The sequence below is a fragment of the Dysidea avara genome, chromosome 9 (genome assembly GCF_963678975.1).
Source record: "Dysidea avara chromosome 9, odDysAvar1.4, whole genome shotgun sequence".
Lineage (NCBI taxonomy): Eukaryota > Metazoa > Porifera > Demospongiae > Dictyoceratida > Dysideidae > Dysidea > Dysidea avara.
In genome coordinates, this window is record NC_089280.1 from 9,466,798 (window position 1) to 9,486,191 (window position 19,394).

General features: G+C 39.2%; 1 protein-coding gene across 1 annotated transcript; it reads left to right on the top strand.

Moving 5' to 3' along the window:
- The first annotated feature begins 1,309 nt into the window (after positions 1 to 1,309).
- On the top strand, positions 1,310 to 17,915 carry LOC136266022 (solute carrier family 15 member 4-like). Its single transcript, XM_066060980.1, has 3 exons — positions 1,310 to 2,372; positions 16,165 to 16,678; positions 17,429 to 17,915. The coding sequence occupies exons 1-3, from the start codon at positions 1,371 to 1,373 to the stop codon at positions 17,749 to 17,751; spliced, it is 1,839 nt and encodes a 612-aa protein (XP_065917052.1). The 5' UTR covers positions 1,310 to 1,370; the 3' UTR covers positions 17,752 to 17,915.
- The last annotated feature ends 1,479 nt before the right edge of the window (positions 17,916 to 19,394 follow it).

Sequence of the window (19,394 nt, forward strand, 5' to 3'; positions counted from 1 at the left end):
CCGAGACGTGTTTCGGCTAGTCTCGGGTGAGCGAACGAGTCTACATTTTGAGCGTTCGATTCGTGTTGAGTAAATATTGCAACTTCAGCCTAGCTGTAGGTTGAAGACCAAAAAAAAAACAAAAACAAAAACAAAAAAAAAAAAGGTCTTCACCTACTGACAATAGCTACCCCTCACCATAGATACCCTCAGTTTCGTGCTACATACTGCACTTAGTAACAAATAGGCGTGGCTGAGCATATGTTGGTAATGCGATAAGTGGGCGTGGCTCACGAAAGAGCTACGCGATAGAGTTTATAAGTTCCACGTCGTCAAACGAACAATTTCGTTTCTCACGTGATCCAATCCGGGTCAGACCCGGTTAAATTGTAAACCGGGTCAGACCCGGATGACCCGGAGAAAATGTGACCCGGATGACCCGGATGACCCGACCCGGTTTCAACGCTGAGCCTAGCTAGCTATTTAATTAGGTGCATAATATTATGTTAGATGATTTCTGTTGCATTTTGCAATAATGTACACAATATAGCTAGCTATATAACAACTATACTAAGTTAATTGTGATTTTAACCAATGAGGACTGTGAGTTTATTCTGGGTACTGACCCACCGAGCACAGCCGGGCTGGCTATAGCTGAGCCAGTAGCTAGGATACAGCTTTCCATACTGAAGCAGCTATAGCTACACCACTATAGTACCAGTACCTAGGAGAAAACCATCATTATTAGCTAAATGAGGAAACAAAGCTGTGTGGGTACGGCAAGGTTAAACAAACAAACAAAAAACCCTAAACCTACATACAAAAATAGAAACTTGTTACATTATTACACATAAACTACTCTGTACACTCACTGCAATTCCTGGCCAAGAAACTTTTCTGTGAACAGGATATGTATGCCTTAGCAGCATTGTCAAAAGTCTGTTGAATAGAGAAGACTTGGTGGTGGATGAAATCAACAAAACTCTTGAAATTCTGAATACAGCTGGGCTGATAGTGACCTAGCAAACTAATTTCAACTGTTTCATAATAGTTATCTCAAACGATCAAATTCTGCAAGTAGTGTAAGTACTCTGTGTCTTAATTATTTTGCTTCCTAGATCTAGCTGCTTCAATGTGATGTTCAGAGTCCAAGGGACAAGTCAGTTCCAGTAAAGCTACAGAAGATGCTTCAGAATTGTAAACAACAATATCTGGTCTGTAAGAAGTGATCAACAGGTTTGATGGTATAGTCAATATATTCACAAGCATGCATACTGTAACCATGTGACCGCTGTCACATGTCACTAATGAATTCTAATTGTTTCGGGAGTGTTAATAGAGTTATCGCAGCTCAAATACGAAACGTCGTTCCGCTCACAACGACACTCGCAATGGCAACAATACAAGATACTGTGGATGACCCCTTGAATGGTGCACGATTAAATTCTAGAGAGTACAACTACCAAAGATCGTTTTGGCGTCGCTCTTGCATTGTCAGACCTGTGCCTCGCGGAAAAAGAGTCTACCTCGTACTGCTGCAGTTCATTTTACTTGAAATAGTGTCCTATACCACTGAACTGTACTTAATCAATCGATGGGGTCCTTACCTGACTGTGCAGAAGTGGAATGACAGCACAATATCTGCGCGACAGTTACCGCTGCCTTCACTAATTTTGCTACTACGATCACTGCACTTTTTATTTTGTCTACCAATGGGATTTTTAGCTGACAGATATTTTGGAAGAGCAAAGGTGTTGATTTGTAGTTGGCTATTACTGTTTATAATACAGTGTTTGTTTACTATGCACGTTGCAATGTTTGAATCTTACTCCACACGATATCTATCGGGGGTGGGATATGTTACCATCACTGTTGTAATTTGTGCCATACACGCAGTAGGTCTGGCAGGCGTTCATGTAAACCTCATTCCATATGGTGTTGACCAGTTAACTGGAGCTTTTGCCGATGAACTTGGTTCATATTTCCACTGGTACTACTGGTGTAGACATGTTGGGATTTTCTTTGTCAGCACATTCAGTACCATCCTGCTTTCGTTTGTTAATGCTGGTTTCATTCATTTGATAGCTACTGTTTCATGTACTATTGCTTTAGTGATAAATCTGTTAGGACGTGGATGGTTTACTAAAGCAGGTACCATTGGAAATACCATTTCATTGATATTTCGTGTGCTAAGGTATGCAGCTACAGCAAAAAAACCTGTGGAAAGAAGTGCATTTTCTTATGATGGGAGACCAGAGCCTTCAAGACTTGACCTTGTGAAGCGTACACATTTTGGCTGCATTAATGATGAGAAAGTTGAAGATGTAAAAATATTCTTTAGGATACTTGGAATTCTATTTTGTTTGATTGGATTTTTTTGCGTCTCAGTTTTGGTAAGTTAAAACAGTATCCATATATTATATCATTGTTATCGGGAGATGTGATGCATAATTTGACTAGTCCATGTGATTTTTGTTTGTTACATGTGCTAGAGTTAAGGTCAATACTAAATATTTATTTTCTGTAATAATGTTCTGATATACATGCATGGATTTTTGGATGTAGTATTCATTTGGAGGTCCTTACTCTTTAGTACTACTGTTATTGTTATTTTGCTCACTCCCCTCCCCTTTCCTGTAATTGACATTGCCCCTCCTCAAATTTACGTAAGACACTATCTCATGTCCTACTTACTATCAGATGTTAGAACATCAAGACACACGGTAGTGTGTCGTGTGGCCAAGAAAGCTGGTGCGCCACACTGTGAGTATATTTACAGAAAGAAAGAAAATAGCTGTTTCATGCATGCATAGCTCTATAGACGGATTGCCTATTTAGGGCGTGTCCCTTGTGTAATGCGAGCAAACACGACTTTCCGTTTTACGCATGATTACAATGTTGGTCAAGAAGTCAACAAAAAACCCATTTTTAAAATAGTTTGACTAACGTTTTTGATTCTTCAAAGGTACAAAGTGAGTTAAAATCATCCAGTCTATCATTCTAAGTAGTAGCAAAGTCTTACAAAGAATGTTTTCAGCGAGTTTTATTGCTATCCAAAAACCAGAGATTGAGAGAAAAGCATCTTCTCGCTCAGCCTTCACCTTACACGCTGGATATGTTATAGCTCGAACCTTTCTCTATAACATACTTTCTGTTCTGAAGGCTGGCTAACTCTTGCTTGCTAAAGTTAACCGAAACGTTCATTTTCTCCATTAGCCGTAATACATTTTTGACTTAGCGAATTCGGAAAGTATGTGGAAAATTTAAGGTAAAACGACCACGCCTTAAAAAGGCAACCCGTCTAGCCATTTCTCCAAAGCACACCATTTTGCATTATAGCTGTCCACCAGTTAGGATGGACCACACAGCAAATTTGATTAATTCGCAATGGCCATTTGCAAGATTGTGTGTTCAGAGTTTTGATTTGATTTTTCTTATGCCGTAGAGGGGTTACGGGGGCTTTGATTTGTTTTCGCATACTTAGCAAAAGTTGCTATAAAATGTAATCGTGAAATTTGATTGCCTCAATCTTGGCACAAATGAAGAGCGTATAAAGGTAAAAATTCATATAGCGAGTTTGCTGTCAATCTGATGAATATTCAGTTATGAGCATTTATTCACGTAAAGTTTTGTGGTAAACTGAGTATGGGAATGACTTGAAAATTGGTGTGTACATAGGCTGATTATCGTAGCAGTGCCTTTTGGTAGCAATAGAGTTACAGCTACAAAGTTATAAAGCAAAAACCAAACAAGTATAAAATCACTGGATCAAGATACTCTAATAGAGCAGTCATTGCGGGGTATGGAAAGGTGCACAAAAATGTTGAAAACACAACTTATACCAGATTTTGAACCAGGCACCTCCATACCTAATACCTGCATCCTTAACCATTGAACCACTGCTATCTTGGCTGCTACAGTGCCTCACTTAATTTCTACTTTATAAATGAAAATTTACCAATAGAAGTACTGTTTTCCATCTCATGCATTGCAATTCCTAGAAAATTAAACTCTCGCTTACAGTGGAACCTCGGTTATCCGGATTCTCGGTTAACCCAACTACAGAAATGACTGTTCTATTAGAGTAGTTGGTAATACTGAAATTTTCTTTATGCTGTTTTAAGTTTATTTATACACAGTTTCAGAGATATTGACTTTTCAGACTGATGGACCACCTCTGGTCCTAAGGGGTTCGGATAACTGAGATTCCACAATTTCAATTCAGACTTCTCAGCATAGCACTAAACCGTGTGTACAGAAAAAGATCATTAGAGGACGGACATGTGACTGTAGGTGTGAACACATGGACCAATAATGTGTGTGATTGTAATTGATCTAATGTTGTTTAACAATTCTTTAATGATCATTGCTGAATCATGTTAAGTGATAATAGCCTACTGTACCAACCATCAAGCGATACGGCACACTTCAGGGACGGTTTCACACCTCCAATGAATACACGTGTGGACCTGAGAGGCATCACAGTGCTCTAATGGCTGAAAATGGAGAGGTGTAGCTAACTGAAAATAGCCAAAGAAAGTGACAAATTTACAATTTTTACATACAGGAATTTTTTTTATGAAGAGGAGACCTTATTCTCTAGAGTTCCTTGGATACATGTACATGAAATTGACAAGGAGAAAACATCCTGACCGTCTGGCAGACTCCTGTAAATGTTCGAGCGTTAATCGGATGGCTGCAGGTTTGAGGTCCAGTCATGGATTTTTTCTCCTTTCTCCACCTTTTCAAACACACTTTCTGTAACAACTTTAAACAGGCTGTAGGACCAGGTGTCCTACAGACCTTCAGCACTTGTGCTATAAAGCCTTAATAAATAAATAAGTAAGTAAATCTCACTCATTTTAACCTCTCCAAGTCTAGTCTCGTGTGGCCAGACTGCTTTTTTCTCCCACGGCACTTATCGATTGAAAGGCATTTATTTCCAATTGATAAGTGCTGTGGGAGAAAAAGCGGTCTGGCCACGCGAGCAAGGGGTCAGTCACACCAAAATCGTATACGAAATTTCACATTATTTCTTAAATATGCAAAATTTTCTGATTTCAAGCCTTTAATTTCAAATTAGTTCAGTATAAATTATTTCAATTAGTTTTAATTATTATTATTTTTCTATTGGCTAATATCCTCGGATCTAACAACAAAATTAGCCAGCTGTATACATTTTACAAGAGGTGTTAAGCTGTTAGCTATAATAGTGTAGCTTTTAAATAGTTCATACAACTTTACACGGAGTCATACTTATTGCTTATCAATAACCTTAGCCTGCATCATTTTTCACACAAGTTTCATTATTGCTATTTAGCTTTTCAGCTCTTGATTAAGTGCTCCACTTTGGCAAGGGAGTTACTAGAGATAAGAAATAGGATGTATGGGCTATTGTACTGTAGCTTATGCCAATGCAGCTATTAGAGTATTACTAGTATTTAAACAAATTGATGTTGTGCTACTTCCAAAAACCAGGCGCTAGATACATAGCTGCAAAGTTATTGTAATAATGCAATAATTATTATTATGCATAGTTATTGTAATTTCAGATTTCGTAATTGGTGAATTATTTCTTAATCCTCTAATTACGTTGCTATGCATTGCTAAGGAAGCGCATTTCGAACAAACCGCTGTCAACAAATTATTATGCACGGAAGTATCTTCTCAAGTATTTTATAGTTCATCTATAGTGTTTTTCCCTGCTAATTCTCTACAAAACCTCAGGGCTACCCTTCATTTTCGTACGCGTATGTAGAGACCGAGGGGTCCACAACTCTAGGAATTACGTCAATGGTTCAGACGTGATTCTGGAATCAGGAATCACAAACTTGTTAAAACTTCCTTTAAATCTTTGTCTTTCTCTGTATTTCTATGTTTGTATCCTTATTTGGAAATGTGAATCAATAAAATTATCACGAGGAATCACCCAGAATCACAGGAATCAATGGCGGAATCACAGAATCAGTTGTAGAATCAGTGCGATTCCGAATCACGTTGATCGAAAACCCCGTAGAGAGTCACTACACCCGTATTTCAAACCGGCAAGAAACTGCCTCAGTGCAAACCTTGCCTATGCTCAAGTTTATTACGGGGCTCATTTAGTGTTTAATTTTCATAGGCTGACTGCCTTTACCACTAAAAGGATTTGCTCACGTGGGCGCATACAGACAAACATAGATAGGTAGATAGATAGATAGATAGATAGATAGATAGATAGATAGATAGATAGATAGATAGATAGATAGATAGATAGATAGATAGATAGATAGATAGATAGATAGATAGATAGATAGATAGATAGATAGATAGATAGATAGATAGATAGATAGATAGGTACACACACACACGTTTTTATGAAAACAATCTCAGTAAACCAGGCTCGCGCCCACACGAAGGCCGGCTGTGGGCGCATGCCTAGTTTAAAATATGAAGTAGGGATCTATGCAATAAAAAGTAGTGAAACAAGAGATGAATGATGGTATTACAGCTTGCATAGATCCCTACTTCATTTTAAAATTAACGATGTTTTTAAATACTAGTTTTTTTTGTTGTAGCACAGCTACGTAACGTAGCTACAGTTAGTGATGTCAAAATCCTGCAAAAATTGTGAAATTTTTTACTCCCATAAATTTCCTGTAGACGGGTTAGGCAGTAGGTTCATTGGTTTCATGGTGTTGACTTAAAATGGTGGTCTTCTGGTGAGTTTCTTCATGATCAGAGTAGAAAGGCATTTGGTTAAGCTCCAATGTAAGTTCTTTCCATAGAAATCATATGGGAGAAGAGTATCGTTGTTCACCATGTGTAGAAGTGGTCCAGTTCATGGGTTGAACCAAGAACTCATAATAATATAAAGGGAGGGAGAGTATCCAATGCTTAATTGCCCCTTCAAAACATGCTGCGTTATAATATTATGCAATAGTGATCATCACCAAAGCATGTTAACTTGCTCAAAGAGCTATAAGCGCACAATATTGCGGTTAATGATGCAGGTTACGCAGACGCAATCAATTTTTTTTCAGTGCATTAGAAATGATCTGGAGGACACTGTTATTCTCTCAATGAAGAACAGGACATTGAAGACAGTTTTAGTACAGACACCAGCAAGAAAGTGAAGAATACTACCAATGACCCAGTCGGTGAAGGAGACACCGACGATTCAGTGTAAGTAACCACCAGAACAAAACTTGTATGGGAGAACAAAGCAGGTGGTTTCTCATAAGATATATCACGATCCACAAGCTCATCCTCAAGCACTGCTGACAACACAGCCGGTGGAGGTGATGCAACTCTAATACAACCACCAGCAGGCTCCATTCAATTTCGCAAGGTTACAAAGGAAACGGTGACGGTGGTTAAATATCATGCCCTATGAACAAACAAGCGCAGTGGGTAATACCAAACACTTTAAGCAATTGCAGGTCTTCCCTTTGATATATCAATGTCTATCAACACCTATCAATGGTTCTTTTGCGGCGAAGCCTTGTGCTGCAGTTTACTGAAATTATACTAAAATATTCGGATATGATGTAACATTATAACGCAGTGTGTTTTTAAAAGGCAATACAGGCATTGGATACTCTCCCTCCCTTTATATTAGTGTAATAAAGTGTAATATTGAACTGACTTGTACACACACACATTGCTGATGTAACAACACATAAATATATTTGTAATCATATAACATCACTTAGTTAATTTCCTGTATCCTGTATTTATAAAGTCTTGCTATGTTGTACATTATTCTGTCTGGCATATTAAAGTTATTAGTTGCTTGAGTGTTAGTTATTGACGAGTATTACATTGGTAGCAGAGGACGGTTGAAGTTGGTCATGTCTATCCCTAGCACAGCTGCAACGAGTTCCAAGCTCATCAGTTTGCCCAGGATCTTCTCAGAAGGTGACCCAACTGAATGGTTCAAGCGTTACGAGATCTGCTGCAGTGCAAATGACTGGAACGACGAAATGAAAGCAAAGAAATTTCCGACACTATTAGAGGGAGAAGCACTTGTTACCTGGCTAGAGTTGACCGCAGAGCAGCAAGCAAGTTATAACCTAGCTAAGAAAAACATCCTCTGGAGAGAATGGGGCCAGTACGGTTTGTGTCGATGAATGACTTTCATCGCAGACGGTTGCATCCTGGCGAGTCATTGTCTGTATACTGTCACGAACTAAAAAGGCTAATAGATCGAGCTATGCCAGCAGCAGATGCGACAACACGCCAACAGTTAGTGATGCACCAGTTTCTAATGGGACTCCCCCTGGGAATAAGCAAGCGATTGTGTGCAGCAGGAGAGATTAATGACTTGGGGCAGCTGATGCAGCGAGCAAAGTTGTTGATGACTATTGATGCTGAGAATCCTGGTGAAAAATTAGCAGCTGTTCAGCAGCCAATTGACCGTGTGGAAGCCCTAACAGAGCAAGTCGCTGCCCTGACTGAACAGGTGGCCGCCATGGCAACTAATCAGAGAACCTCCCAGCAGCCAGCCAGACTCCTCTGTTTCCATTGTAGCCAGCCTGGTCATGTACAGTGTAATTGCCCGAGATTAAAGCAATGTTTTAATTGTGGAAGGATGGGCCACCTCGCGAAGGACTGTCGTTCGGGAAACGGACAAGGGGCGTCTCGCACGGGCTGGGGGCGCCTCTGAAAGCAGTGAGCCCTTTGTGTAGTAATGTAGATTGTTTTAGTAGTGTAGTTGTAGCAGCAGTAAGGACACAAGGGTCCATAATTAATGGTGTACTAGAAAGTAGAGTAGTTGAGATAATGGTTGACTCAGGGTCATCTGTTTCGTTAGTAAGAGAGAACCTTGTTACACCTAACCACAAACTAGCTAAACCCCCACAGGGACTGCAGTTAGTGTCAGCAGCTGGCGAGCCCATTTCAGTTTTGGGACAAATCACAACAAACATACAGCTAGGTAATGTAAAAGCAGACCACTGTTTTGTTGTAGTTAGGTCACTAATCACACCTGTGATTGTAGGTGTTGACTTCATGCAAAAGCATTGCTTATTACTTGACTTCACAACATCACCTGTTACCATACACAATAGTGCTGTGACTAAACTTCCACCTGAAATGGAGCCACTGCTTGAAGCAACTAAGGCAGTTAAGATGAAAGCATCACCAGTTTCGTGTGTATCCCAGTCACCTGAGTAAGCCATAGATGACTATGCTGTCCCCATCTTTGATGTTAAAACCTCAAGTTATGATCTGCCTGAATGTGGTGATCCAGCCCTTTTGTCGCTTGTTGAAGCTCACAAAGAGCTGTTTCGTACCTTCCCCGGGCATACCACAGTTGCAGAACACTTCATTCCCACAACTGGTAACCCTGTAAAAATACCACCTAGAAGAATACCAGGGAATTACCGTGCAGAAGTACAGCAGCAAATAAACACCATGTTGCAACAGGGAATAATTGAGCCTAGTTCTAGCCCATGGATGGCCCCTGCTGTGTTTGTTTGTAAGAAGAATGGGGAGGTACGCTTGTGTGTTGATTACCAGGAGCTGAATAAACACACAGTTAAGGATGCTTACCCACTTCCTAGGCCTGATGAAGTCCGGGACTGCTTGATGGGTTGCACAGTTTTCTCTACCCTTGACCTCAGGAGTGGGTATTGGCAGTTACCAGTTCATAGCAAGGACCAACCCAAAACTGCTTTTTGTCCTGGGCCTGGGTTTGGGTTGTTCCAATTTCGTAGAATGCCGTTTGGCCTTTCTGGGGCTCCTTCATCATTTCAAAGGCTTATTAACTCTATCTGTGGTGATTTATCATTTGTCACTACGTATTTAGATGACTTATTAGTCCATTCTGCCAATCTACAGGAACACATACAGCACCTTGACACTTTGTTTCGGCGTATGTCCAATGCTGGACTTACATTTCGTGGCAGCAAGTGCCACATTGGCTTGTCTTCCGTTACATATCTGGGGCACAATTTTTCAGCAACTGGTATGTCCCCCGATCCTGAGAAAGTATCTGCAGTTCGTAACTGGCCTACTCCATCTGAGCCAGGCAACCGTAGAAGTTTTCAGGGGCTTGCATCTTACTATTGTCGTTACATCCACAAATTTGCAGATATCGCAGCCCCATTGTACAACATAACCAACAAAGGGACCTCTTATGTGTGGGACAAGTCTTGTGAATTAGCTTTTAAACAACTAAAAGATGCCCTTTTGTGTGCCCCAATACTTAAATATCCCGACTTTTCTACAGCTGCTAAACAATTTCAACTATATACAGATGCCAGTGCCACAGGTATTGGTGCTGTACTTGAACAAAGTAGCCATGTTGTAGCATACACTAGTAGAGCTCTCTCAACTTCAGAGCAACACTATAGTGTAATTCAAAAAGAGTGCTTAGCTGTTGTCCATGTCCTTACAACAGTCTCGACATTATTTGTTAGGTAGACAGTTCTCTATCATTACTGACCATGCTCTTTTGCAGTGGTTATCTGCACAGAAATGGAAGGCCTCCTTGCCAGATGGGCACTCGCCATTCAGGAATATGACTTCACTATTACATATCGCAAAGGGCAGGACAATGGCAATGCAGATGCACTCTCTAGAAAAGCACACACTGCTGCAACTACACAGCTACATCTGTTCACTGAAGAATTACGCCAGCAACAATTTAACGATCCCATTATCCAACAAATTTATGAAGCACTGAGTCAAAATCAATCGGCCCCACCTCATAATTCTGTATGGCATACACATCCTTACTCTCGATACAAACAGCTTTGGTCACAGTTGTGCCTGCATGATGGGTTAGTATGTTGAAGGTATACACCATCACCTAGCCTTAATACAGTATTGGTTCCTCTCATCCCAGAGTCATACCGCTCCGCTATGTTATATATCAGCATCATGATGCTGTATCTGCTGCCCACTTAGGATTTGAGAAGACAACAGCCAGGGTACGTCAAGTTGGGTACTGGGTTGGAATGTTGCAAGACATAGAAAGAGAATGTTTAGTTTGTCAGCATTCTAAGCCTGCAAAACCAACTCGTGCCCCTTTGACCACTGTGCCCATTGGCAAGCCCTGGGAGATGGTAGCAGTAGATATTTTGGAAGTTCCCACTTCCCAACATTACAACCGTTATCTTTTGGTTATTCAAGACTACATGACCAAGTGGGTAGAGGCCATACCAATACCTAATCAAACAGCTGCAACCATTACCAGAGAGCTTACAACAGTGTTTTGTCGCTATGGTATCCCAGACATCCTACATTCAGATCAGGGCAGAAACTTTGAGAGCACCATCTTACGTCAGACTCTCGATGCTTTCGGTGTCACTAAATCATGAACAACAGCTTACCACCCTGCTGGTGATGGATTAGTTGAACGCTTCAACAGGTCTCTTTTGCAAATGCTGTGTGCTTATGTTGATCAAAATGATTGGGAACAATATCTCCCTTTTGTGCTGTATGCATACCGTACTGCCATTCATACGTCAACTGGGGTCTCACCATTTGAGCTAATGTTTGGCAGATGTGCCCACAAGCCGCCAATTCCATCTAGTTTGGCTTATGATGTAACCTCATATCAGCGTCAACTTCAAGCTAAGCTATCTAAGCTCTGAGATTTTGTTGAAACACACAATGCCCAAGCTAACACACAGCAAAAGCAGCACTATGATGAACACTCTCTTTCCAGAACTTTTGCTATAGGTGATTCAGTTTGGTTATCTGTCCCTACAACAGGCAAGTTAGATCCCAAATGGGAAGGGAAATGGATCATCCAGTCAGTGAAAAGTCCCATCACATACACTATACATGATGGAAGGAGAACTAGAACAGTTCATATCAATCGACTAAGACCAAGGCTTCAAGCTACTACTACTTCAGATGAGACAGTTCCACTGCTTCTTCAAAATGATTTGGCTCCCCCTTCAGTAGAACATCATTTTATTGATGATGACCCACCGGGACCTGAGCACCGTTATCCTACGCGGGACAGAAGACCACCAGACCACTATCGTCCTTGAGAACGAGCCAAAGCTAGGAGGGGCAGATGTAATAAAGTGTATTATTGAACTGACTTGTACACACACACATTGCTGATGTAACAACACATGAATATATTTGTAATCATATGACATCACTTAGTTAATTTCCTGTATCCTGTATTTATAAAGTCTTGCTATGTTGTACATTATTCAGTCTGGGATATTAAAGTTATTAGTTGCTTGAGTGTTAGTTATTGACGAGTATTACATTAGTATGAACTCTTGGTTGAACAGGTTTTGCTCATTACAATAATTGTGACTGGGCCTGTGAAAATAGGGTATGTGGGCACATGATATTTGCATATTTTCTCAAAGTTCCATCACTCATAACTTGTTGTACCAATATGCTATGGCAATGTACTTTTCTGCTCATAGTAAGCATTTAATTGGCTTTCTAATGCAAGTTACAGAATGCAAATATTCTGTTCCAATACCAAGATATGACTTGTAGAGTGACAGGATGCACGTAGTTTGTGCCAACATCGCAGGCCCGGTCACAATTATACAACTTAAGTGTCAATGATAGTTCATTGGAAATGCTACGCACTTTGTAATACAAAGTGATGTAATCCCGCATACAGTACGTCACTTGTTTTTGTTTTGTGCCATGGCTACCAATGATGCTTAAGGTGTCTGGAGAAGTACCTACTTGTTTATTTAATGGTTACTAGCTATTACAAAAGCAAATGTGGCAAACCTATAATGTTATATCAATCTGCTGCATTTTTTCATGCTTTACAATGTGCTATAACTAAAAGTCGAGTTTCTTCTACTTTTTAAAGTCATGTGACCTTGCTACTACAGTGTAACTTGTGACTGTTCTATTAGAATATTACACATGATTGTTGTATTAGAGTATCTCAAATCAGCCAAGGAGTGTGCAGCTAGCTAAACCAATAAGGGGCGAAGTCATTCCATTTACTGTTAAATAAATAGCTAGATTGTTAAGAGGTGTGGTCCCATACTCTGTCACTATTACTCCACCTAGATATTTATTTGATGGGTGTGGTCGCAAACCTATCACAAACAGGATCCCAATAGCAAAGTTGCAGATATCTAGCTAGTATACCTCTTGTAGTAGCGCCAGAACTGAAGTCCTTCTGATACGGAAAATTAACGTCTTGATTTGGCTGTATTTAATTAAGAAGAAGACAAGCAGCCTGATTGAAGATAAAAGAAAAGACAAGGCGCAGAGGGCCTACACTCGTCGGAACTCCAAAAGGCACATCCCACTGGTGAATTGTTATTGTGGCATCAAATGGTGGCCTTGCGCTGCTTTGTTTGGCCTCTAGCCTTGTGACTGTGGTCAGGCAGTTTGCAGTGAGGCAGTGAGACTAAAATTTGAGTTTGGGTGATGTTTTAAAATTCTATATCCAGCCACCTGTAAGTGTTTTGCTATATATTACCATACAGTACGATAGTACTGTGTAGTAGGGACCGCAAACTTTAAGGTTTGGGAGTGGCACATGAAAAGAAGTCGCTATGGATTTTTTTTTACATTATTGAATTGAATTTTCTACTGAATAACTGACTGAGTAACAGATGCCTTCAGACAAGCATAACTCGATAACGGCTAAGGCTATGGGCTTGACTTTTTCACTGTTTGACGTCGCTTTAGCCGGACGTGTGCCTTTTGGCATATCACAATACGTACAATGCATTCTTCATGGACTTACCAGTGTCCTCCTTGTGTCCCATTCATCTTTGTTGACAGTGAAGGGTGTCGATTTAGTGGTAACGTGCGATGGCTTCCCTTCCTAATGGAAATCGTCCATATTTTTCATGGTGGCTACTTTGATTGCAGAGGTGCTCTTCGAACAGTTTTTGAATCGTAATACTATGTAACGGGTTAAACATAACTGGCAACAAAGTGTAATGGATACTCAGACAATACTTGATAGCTGTGGCGCACGGTGCCATTTCTTTCTTTTGATGCGGTATGCGTGGGTTCACCAGTCAATAATTTTATTTTACAAAAAAAGTTAACAAGCAAGTACACACAAAAAAAAGGAATTTTCAACTAGAGTAGCAGTACTCGAAATAACGTCCGGCAACCGGCAAGTTTCTGGGTAATTTGTTGAATTTCCGAGTAAGAATTTAAATATCCGGATTTAAAAATCCGGACAATAAAATTGTGGTTTGCATGATTGCACAATACATATATTCATTGAATTTGATACTCACCTTGCATCACCGTTCGGCGCTTCTCCTGTGTGGAACATTGTCATTCATAGCTACTCCCATTGTACCTTGTCACAGTCGAGCGATTAAATTTTTTGAGGCGCAAAGTATACAGTATGCAAACAGGTGTGACTGCATGGTTTTAGTGCAGGTAGCATGACATGGCAGCAGTTCAGGCCTAGGTTCATAAGCGTTCTTCATTGTTAGCAGTGCATGCTAGTAAGAAGCTTTCAGTGTCGAGGACTAAACAGTTCAGAAGTGGATAGCTACGAAACAGTTAGCTACAAGTCACTCAGCATGCACTAACTATGATGTGGTTAGACTTCGAAGTGGATGGTGATAGTGTTCCTCTACTCAGATGCACGTTTGCAGGCCCAGCCTTTTGTGCAACCCTTGTCATTTGACTAAAATTGATAATAATAGATGCAAAATTTGCTGTGAATTCAAAAATACAATGGAAACTTTCGTATGGCGTACTGTCAAGCTATGGTCTAATGACAAGATCAGGCCGGCGACACTGTTGAGTTGCTCAAACCACCTATGCTCAAACAGGAAAGACTTGGAAAACCATGGCGTAAGAAAAAATCTAGTATTTCTGATGAGGAATCGGAAAAAGAGAGAACAACACCCTGTTAACTCAGCGGTCTGATGTAAATACGAGTTTGTAACTTTTACCTTTTGTGTGTTTCTATGTTATTGTACGTACTGTGCTGACACATTATATAGTTATTATTATTATTGTTCAAGACATAACAATTACATTATCATGGAAAGATACATCATTGTCTAAATCAACGTAATGTTGTTGATAGCATGGAGTTCCTTGGAATAGCTGTATGAAAACAAGAAACATGAAATTATTGTTAAATTTTGTTAAGTACATTATATTATTCATAATTTGTGACTGGGCCTGCAAAAATAGGGCATGTGGGCACATGATTTTTGCCTACTTTTCACACTTTCATCACTGATAACATTTTGTACCTTTTGTGCTATGGCAATGCAATTTTGAGCATTTAGTAAGCATTCAATTGGCTTTATGATGCAAGTTACAGAATATAACACTTCTTATTGTTTTACTGTGATTTAATATCGTGCACTACTCCAGCTTGTTTCAGTACTTTTTATCGATGTGCTATGGTCCCTACTCTAGTTGAAAATTCCAATTTTTTCTCTACTTGCATATTGTATGGACTAGTACTATTCCATAAAGGTGATTTTAGTCACATAAGATGTTTCTAGGATGATTTTCAAAGGTAGAATTTTGGAATCTGCTGTTATGGCCGATAAGACCGGTTTTCCCAGACCCAGTTACATTTTACCTTTGGTCCTTTATCATTGACTTGTGCAGTCTTGCTGCATTCTTAGTTACCGTAATTGCTTTAACTCTAGTAATTTGGCCACCTTTTTAATATTCAGTGTAAAGGAGAAAACAGGTGGCCAGATATGCTGCTCAAGGAAAGTGTTGATACGGTAAATTAACACCTTGATATGGCTTCATTGCATGAAGAAGAGGATGAACAGCCTGATTAAAGATGAAAGAAAAGACAAGGTGCAGAGGGTACATACTCGTCGGAACCCCAAAAGGCACATACCACTGGTAAATTTGTTATTGTGGCATAAAATGGTGGCTGTGTGTTGCTTTGTTTGGCCTCCAGCCTTGCAATGTGGTCAGGCTGGAAGGCAGGCGGGCAGGCAGGCAAGCAGATTAGAGTTTCAGTGATTTAAAAAAAATTATATTTAGTTGTCTGTAAGTGTTTTCTTGTTTTTAATGCTGTATTTGATGTTATATTATTCATAAAGGTGATTTTCATCAGATAAGATGTCTCTAGGATGATTTTTAAAAGCAGAATTTTAGCGACATGTGTAACTTTTGGGGGAATCCCTACTTAAACAGTACTACCATACTGTTTGATATGCATATCACTGATGTGTACCTTTTCTTTTATTGAAAACAGTGTTTTATGCTTTTATTGAATTTTTTTGCTTATTTTAGCTGTACAGTGTCTACCTTGTACAAGTGGCTCACATGAAGTTTCCTCAAGATTCGTTTCTTACCAACACGTCATCCTATACATGTGTTAATAACAGCCAAACATTTACGAGAGACGTTTGTGAACTTTACGTCTCACCTCAATTAATGTTGGGTTTTACTGCATTGTTGATACTAATTCTTATTCCAGTATTGGATAGAATAATTTATCCCATACCATGTTGTCAGTGGGTGGGAACAATGTTCAACAGAATCACAGTAGGGATGTGTTTGAGTATGTTGAGTATTGTGTGTGCTTTAGCCCTTGAAGTATGGAGACATGAAGAATTCAGTGACACTGTAACACTAGTTAACACTGTCAGGGTTCCTGATTACTATAGTTATGATAGAAATTTGACAGACACTGACAGTAATTCTACCCAAACTGTATATTATGTTGCTTCAAACATTGGTGTATCTATGGTCATACCACAGTTTATTTTTCATGGAGTTGCTAAAGCATTTTCAAAACCTGCAAGTAAGTTGTAGTACAAGGTTGATTGTGATATGTATTGTTTGTGACAGAGCCTTTCTTAGAGTTGTTGGATAAGGTGCTTCCACTACCACATGTATTATAAAGTATCCAATTTATGTACACTTCAATATGCTGTGTTTTTGAGAGATTCCTTTCTGCACAAGTAGCCATGCACCTTCAATCAGGGCCAGGAATTTTAAGCGGTCAGGCCATCCATGAACTGCAGTGAATGGAGGTCATACACTTAATTTATTCTGATGTGATATTTAAATCAGAGATTATCATGAGATACGTACAAGAGGATGTGCTATGAAAATGCAGCGTGCATAAACATAGCCGGGAGTCTGGGACATGCTCCTCAGGGTAAATTTATGCTCTGAAATAGCATTAGGAGGCTACAAAGTCTCCTACATTTTGTTAATGTCTAAAAGCGCAATACAATTAACATACCTACGTTAATTGTCACTGTTACAAGCAGAGTAATCTACAGAATACTCTAGAGTATCACAATGACTGTTTGTGTATTCTAAACAATGCCACAATTTGTTACATTGCCAACACATTTTCATAATTCCTAGATTGATTGTTCTATTAGATTAGTTTATTGTTCTATTGGAAAACTGTGCTTTTCTTTAATTGTGAGGTATTATTAATGTGCTACTTTGCAAATGCATTACTGTACACTAACTTGTATACTGAGTCTCCATTATAAACTATGATTATCATAAAATTTTTTTTGATTTTTTCCTACAGTTGTGGAGTTCATTTATGCCCAGTCACCTGGTTACATGAAAGGACTACTGTTGGGCTGTCTGTTTTTCACCGAAGGCTTTGCTGCATTACTAGGAGCTGTTCTTGTGATAATACTGTCACTGTTCAATAGCCACATATTCAGAACCTTTGGTATTTGTCATCGTTCACTGTGTAAATGCGATGATCAGTCTAATGGATTTGCCATAGGAATGTATACCATGGTAACAGCTATATCATTGGTTAGCTTTATACTATTCAGATATGCTGTACATAACTTTGTACGTAGAAAACGAGACAAGGACTTGCAGTATTTTACTAAATGATAATTTATGCAACTGTTTTTGTATGGTAGCCACCGCGTGGTAATATATGTTGTATATATTTATAATTGTACTGTACAGTGTGGGAAATTTTTATATAGCAGGCAAACATGTTGCTGTAAGTTGACATGGATACCATTTTGTCATACCAAAACGTTTTGCTATAATAGCTATAGTATAATATATAGTAAACTAATAAAAATTACATGACTAATGTTTTAAACTGCATGTAATGATTCAAAAACTTACAACTTGTTTGTTGCCGTTCCACCCAACACTTAGTGTGGATTTCGTAGCCAAGAAACAATTGCTACATTATGCATACTTCATGTGAATGTGACAATTGAACTACATATAATACATATTTCAAGTACCATCATAGCTTGTGCAATCAAGAATTCATGAATTCACTGGTGTGTTTTCACTTGACTGGATACTTCTGATCAACAATACAGCAGTTTTACTGCTAGTCCCAATACTGGATCACACTGTGTATCCATTGTGTTATCTTTGAATGCCCAGCGAATGAAAGCTGGAGTAGTTGCTAGTCTTATAATGCTAACACTAAAAGATGAAATCACAACCAGCAATGTTACTGAATCTATGCTTTAAAAACATTTTCAATTTTACCAAGGAAAGGCATTTATGTATGGTTGGGAATTTCTGATTCACACTATCATTATTGTAAAGCATCTCCTTTGGTACGTATATACTTTGTTGATACAGTAAAGAACTTTATGTGTGCATCTGCGTATATGTACCTGCACTTTCAAATGCAGCATACAAGTAGAGGTGTACCGATATGGGTTTTTGGCATATACCGATATCTGATATTGATGCAACCAAAAGAAGCCGATAACCGATAGTCGATCCGATATTTGCATTAATATTTTAAGCAAATGAAAGAGTGATTTACCTACCCTACAACAGCATGTGCGTGTATTCATTGCTATACTCTGCATGTGGTGGTATACAACTTGGGTTTCTATTGTGCAATCCAGACAATTAGGCATCCACAAACATTTTTCTGTATACTCCCATGAAGCCTTAAACGGATATTTATGTATTACTCCGCATTCTAATGGCTTGTGAGTAAGCTGGTACAGCAAGCTTTCTTGGTTATCCTGTGATCCTTCTTTTATTACAAAGGTACTGTATAAGTTGCTTCATTTGTAAAGACTGTGATAAGCTTTCCAGCAACACACACTAGAATTGCGTGTATTTATATGGCTTCTCGTAGTGTGGCACTTGTTGCAGTGAACAATGAGCCAGAGCCACATGGATAACGTAGAAAACCAATGTATAATCCGTTTATGTACAAACTGCTACTGCATAAATATCGGTAGTGATATCGGTCCTCCTGCTGTTCTGTACTGATCATAGTACCGATATTGGTAAAAAATACCATATTGGTGGCCGATATTGTACCCGATCCGATTATCGGTACACCTCTACATACAGTATATATAGTAGGGAAATATGTACAACAGAGACATTTTGTGAACAAACACATTATTTTTGTCAGTTTTGTTTGCTCACATTTTAATTTCATTTTGCCAGGAAATTTCAGATGCTGTAGCCATGGTAACTTTATATAGATGCTTAAAATTTTACTAGGATTAATTGCAAAAGGAAGCATTTCAACC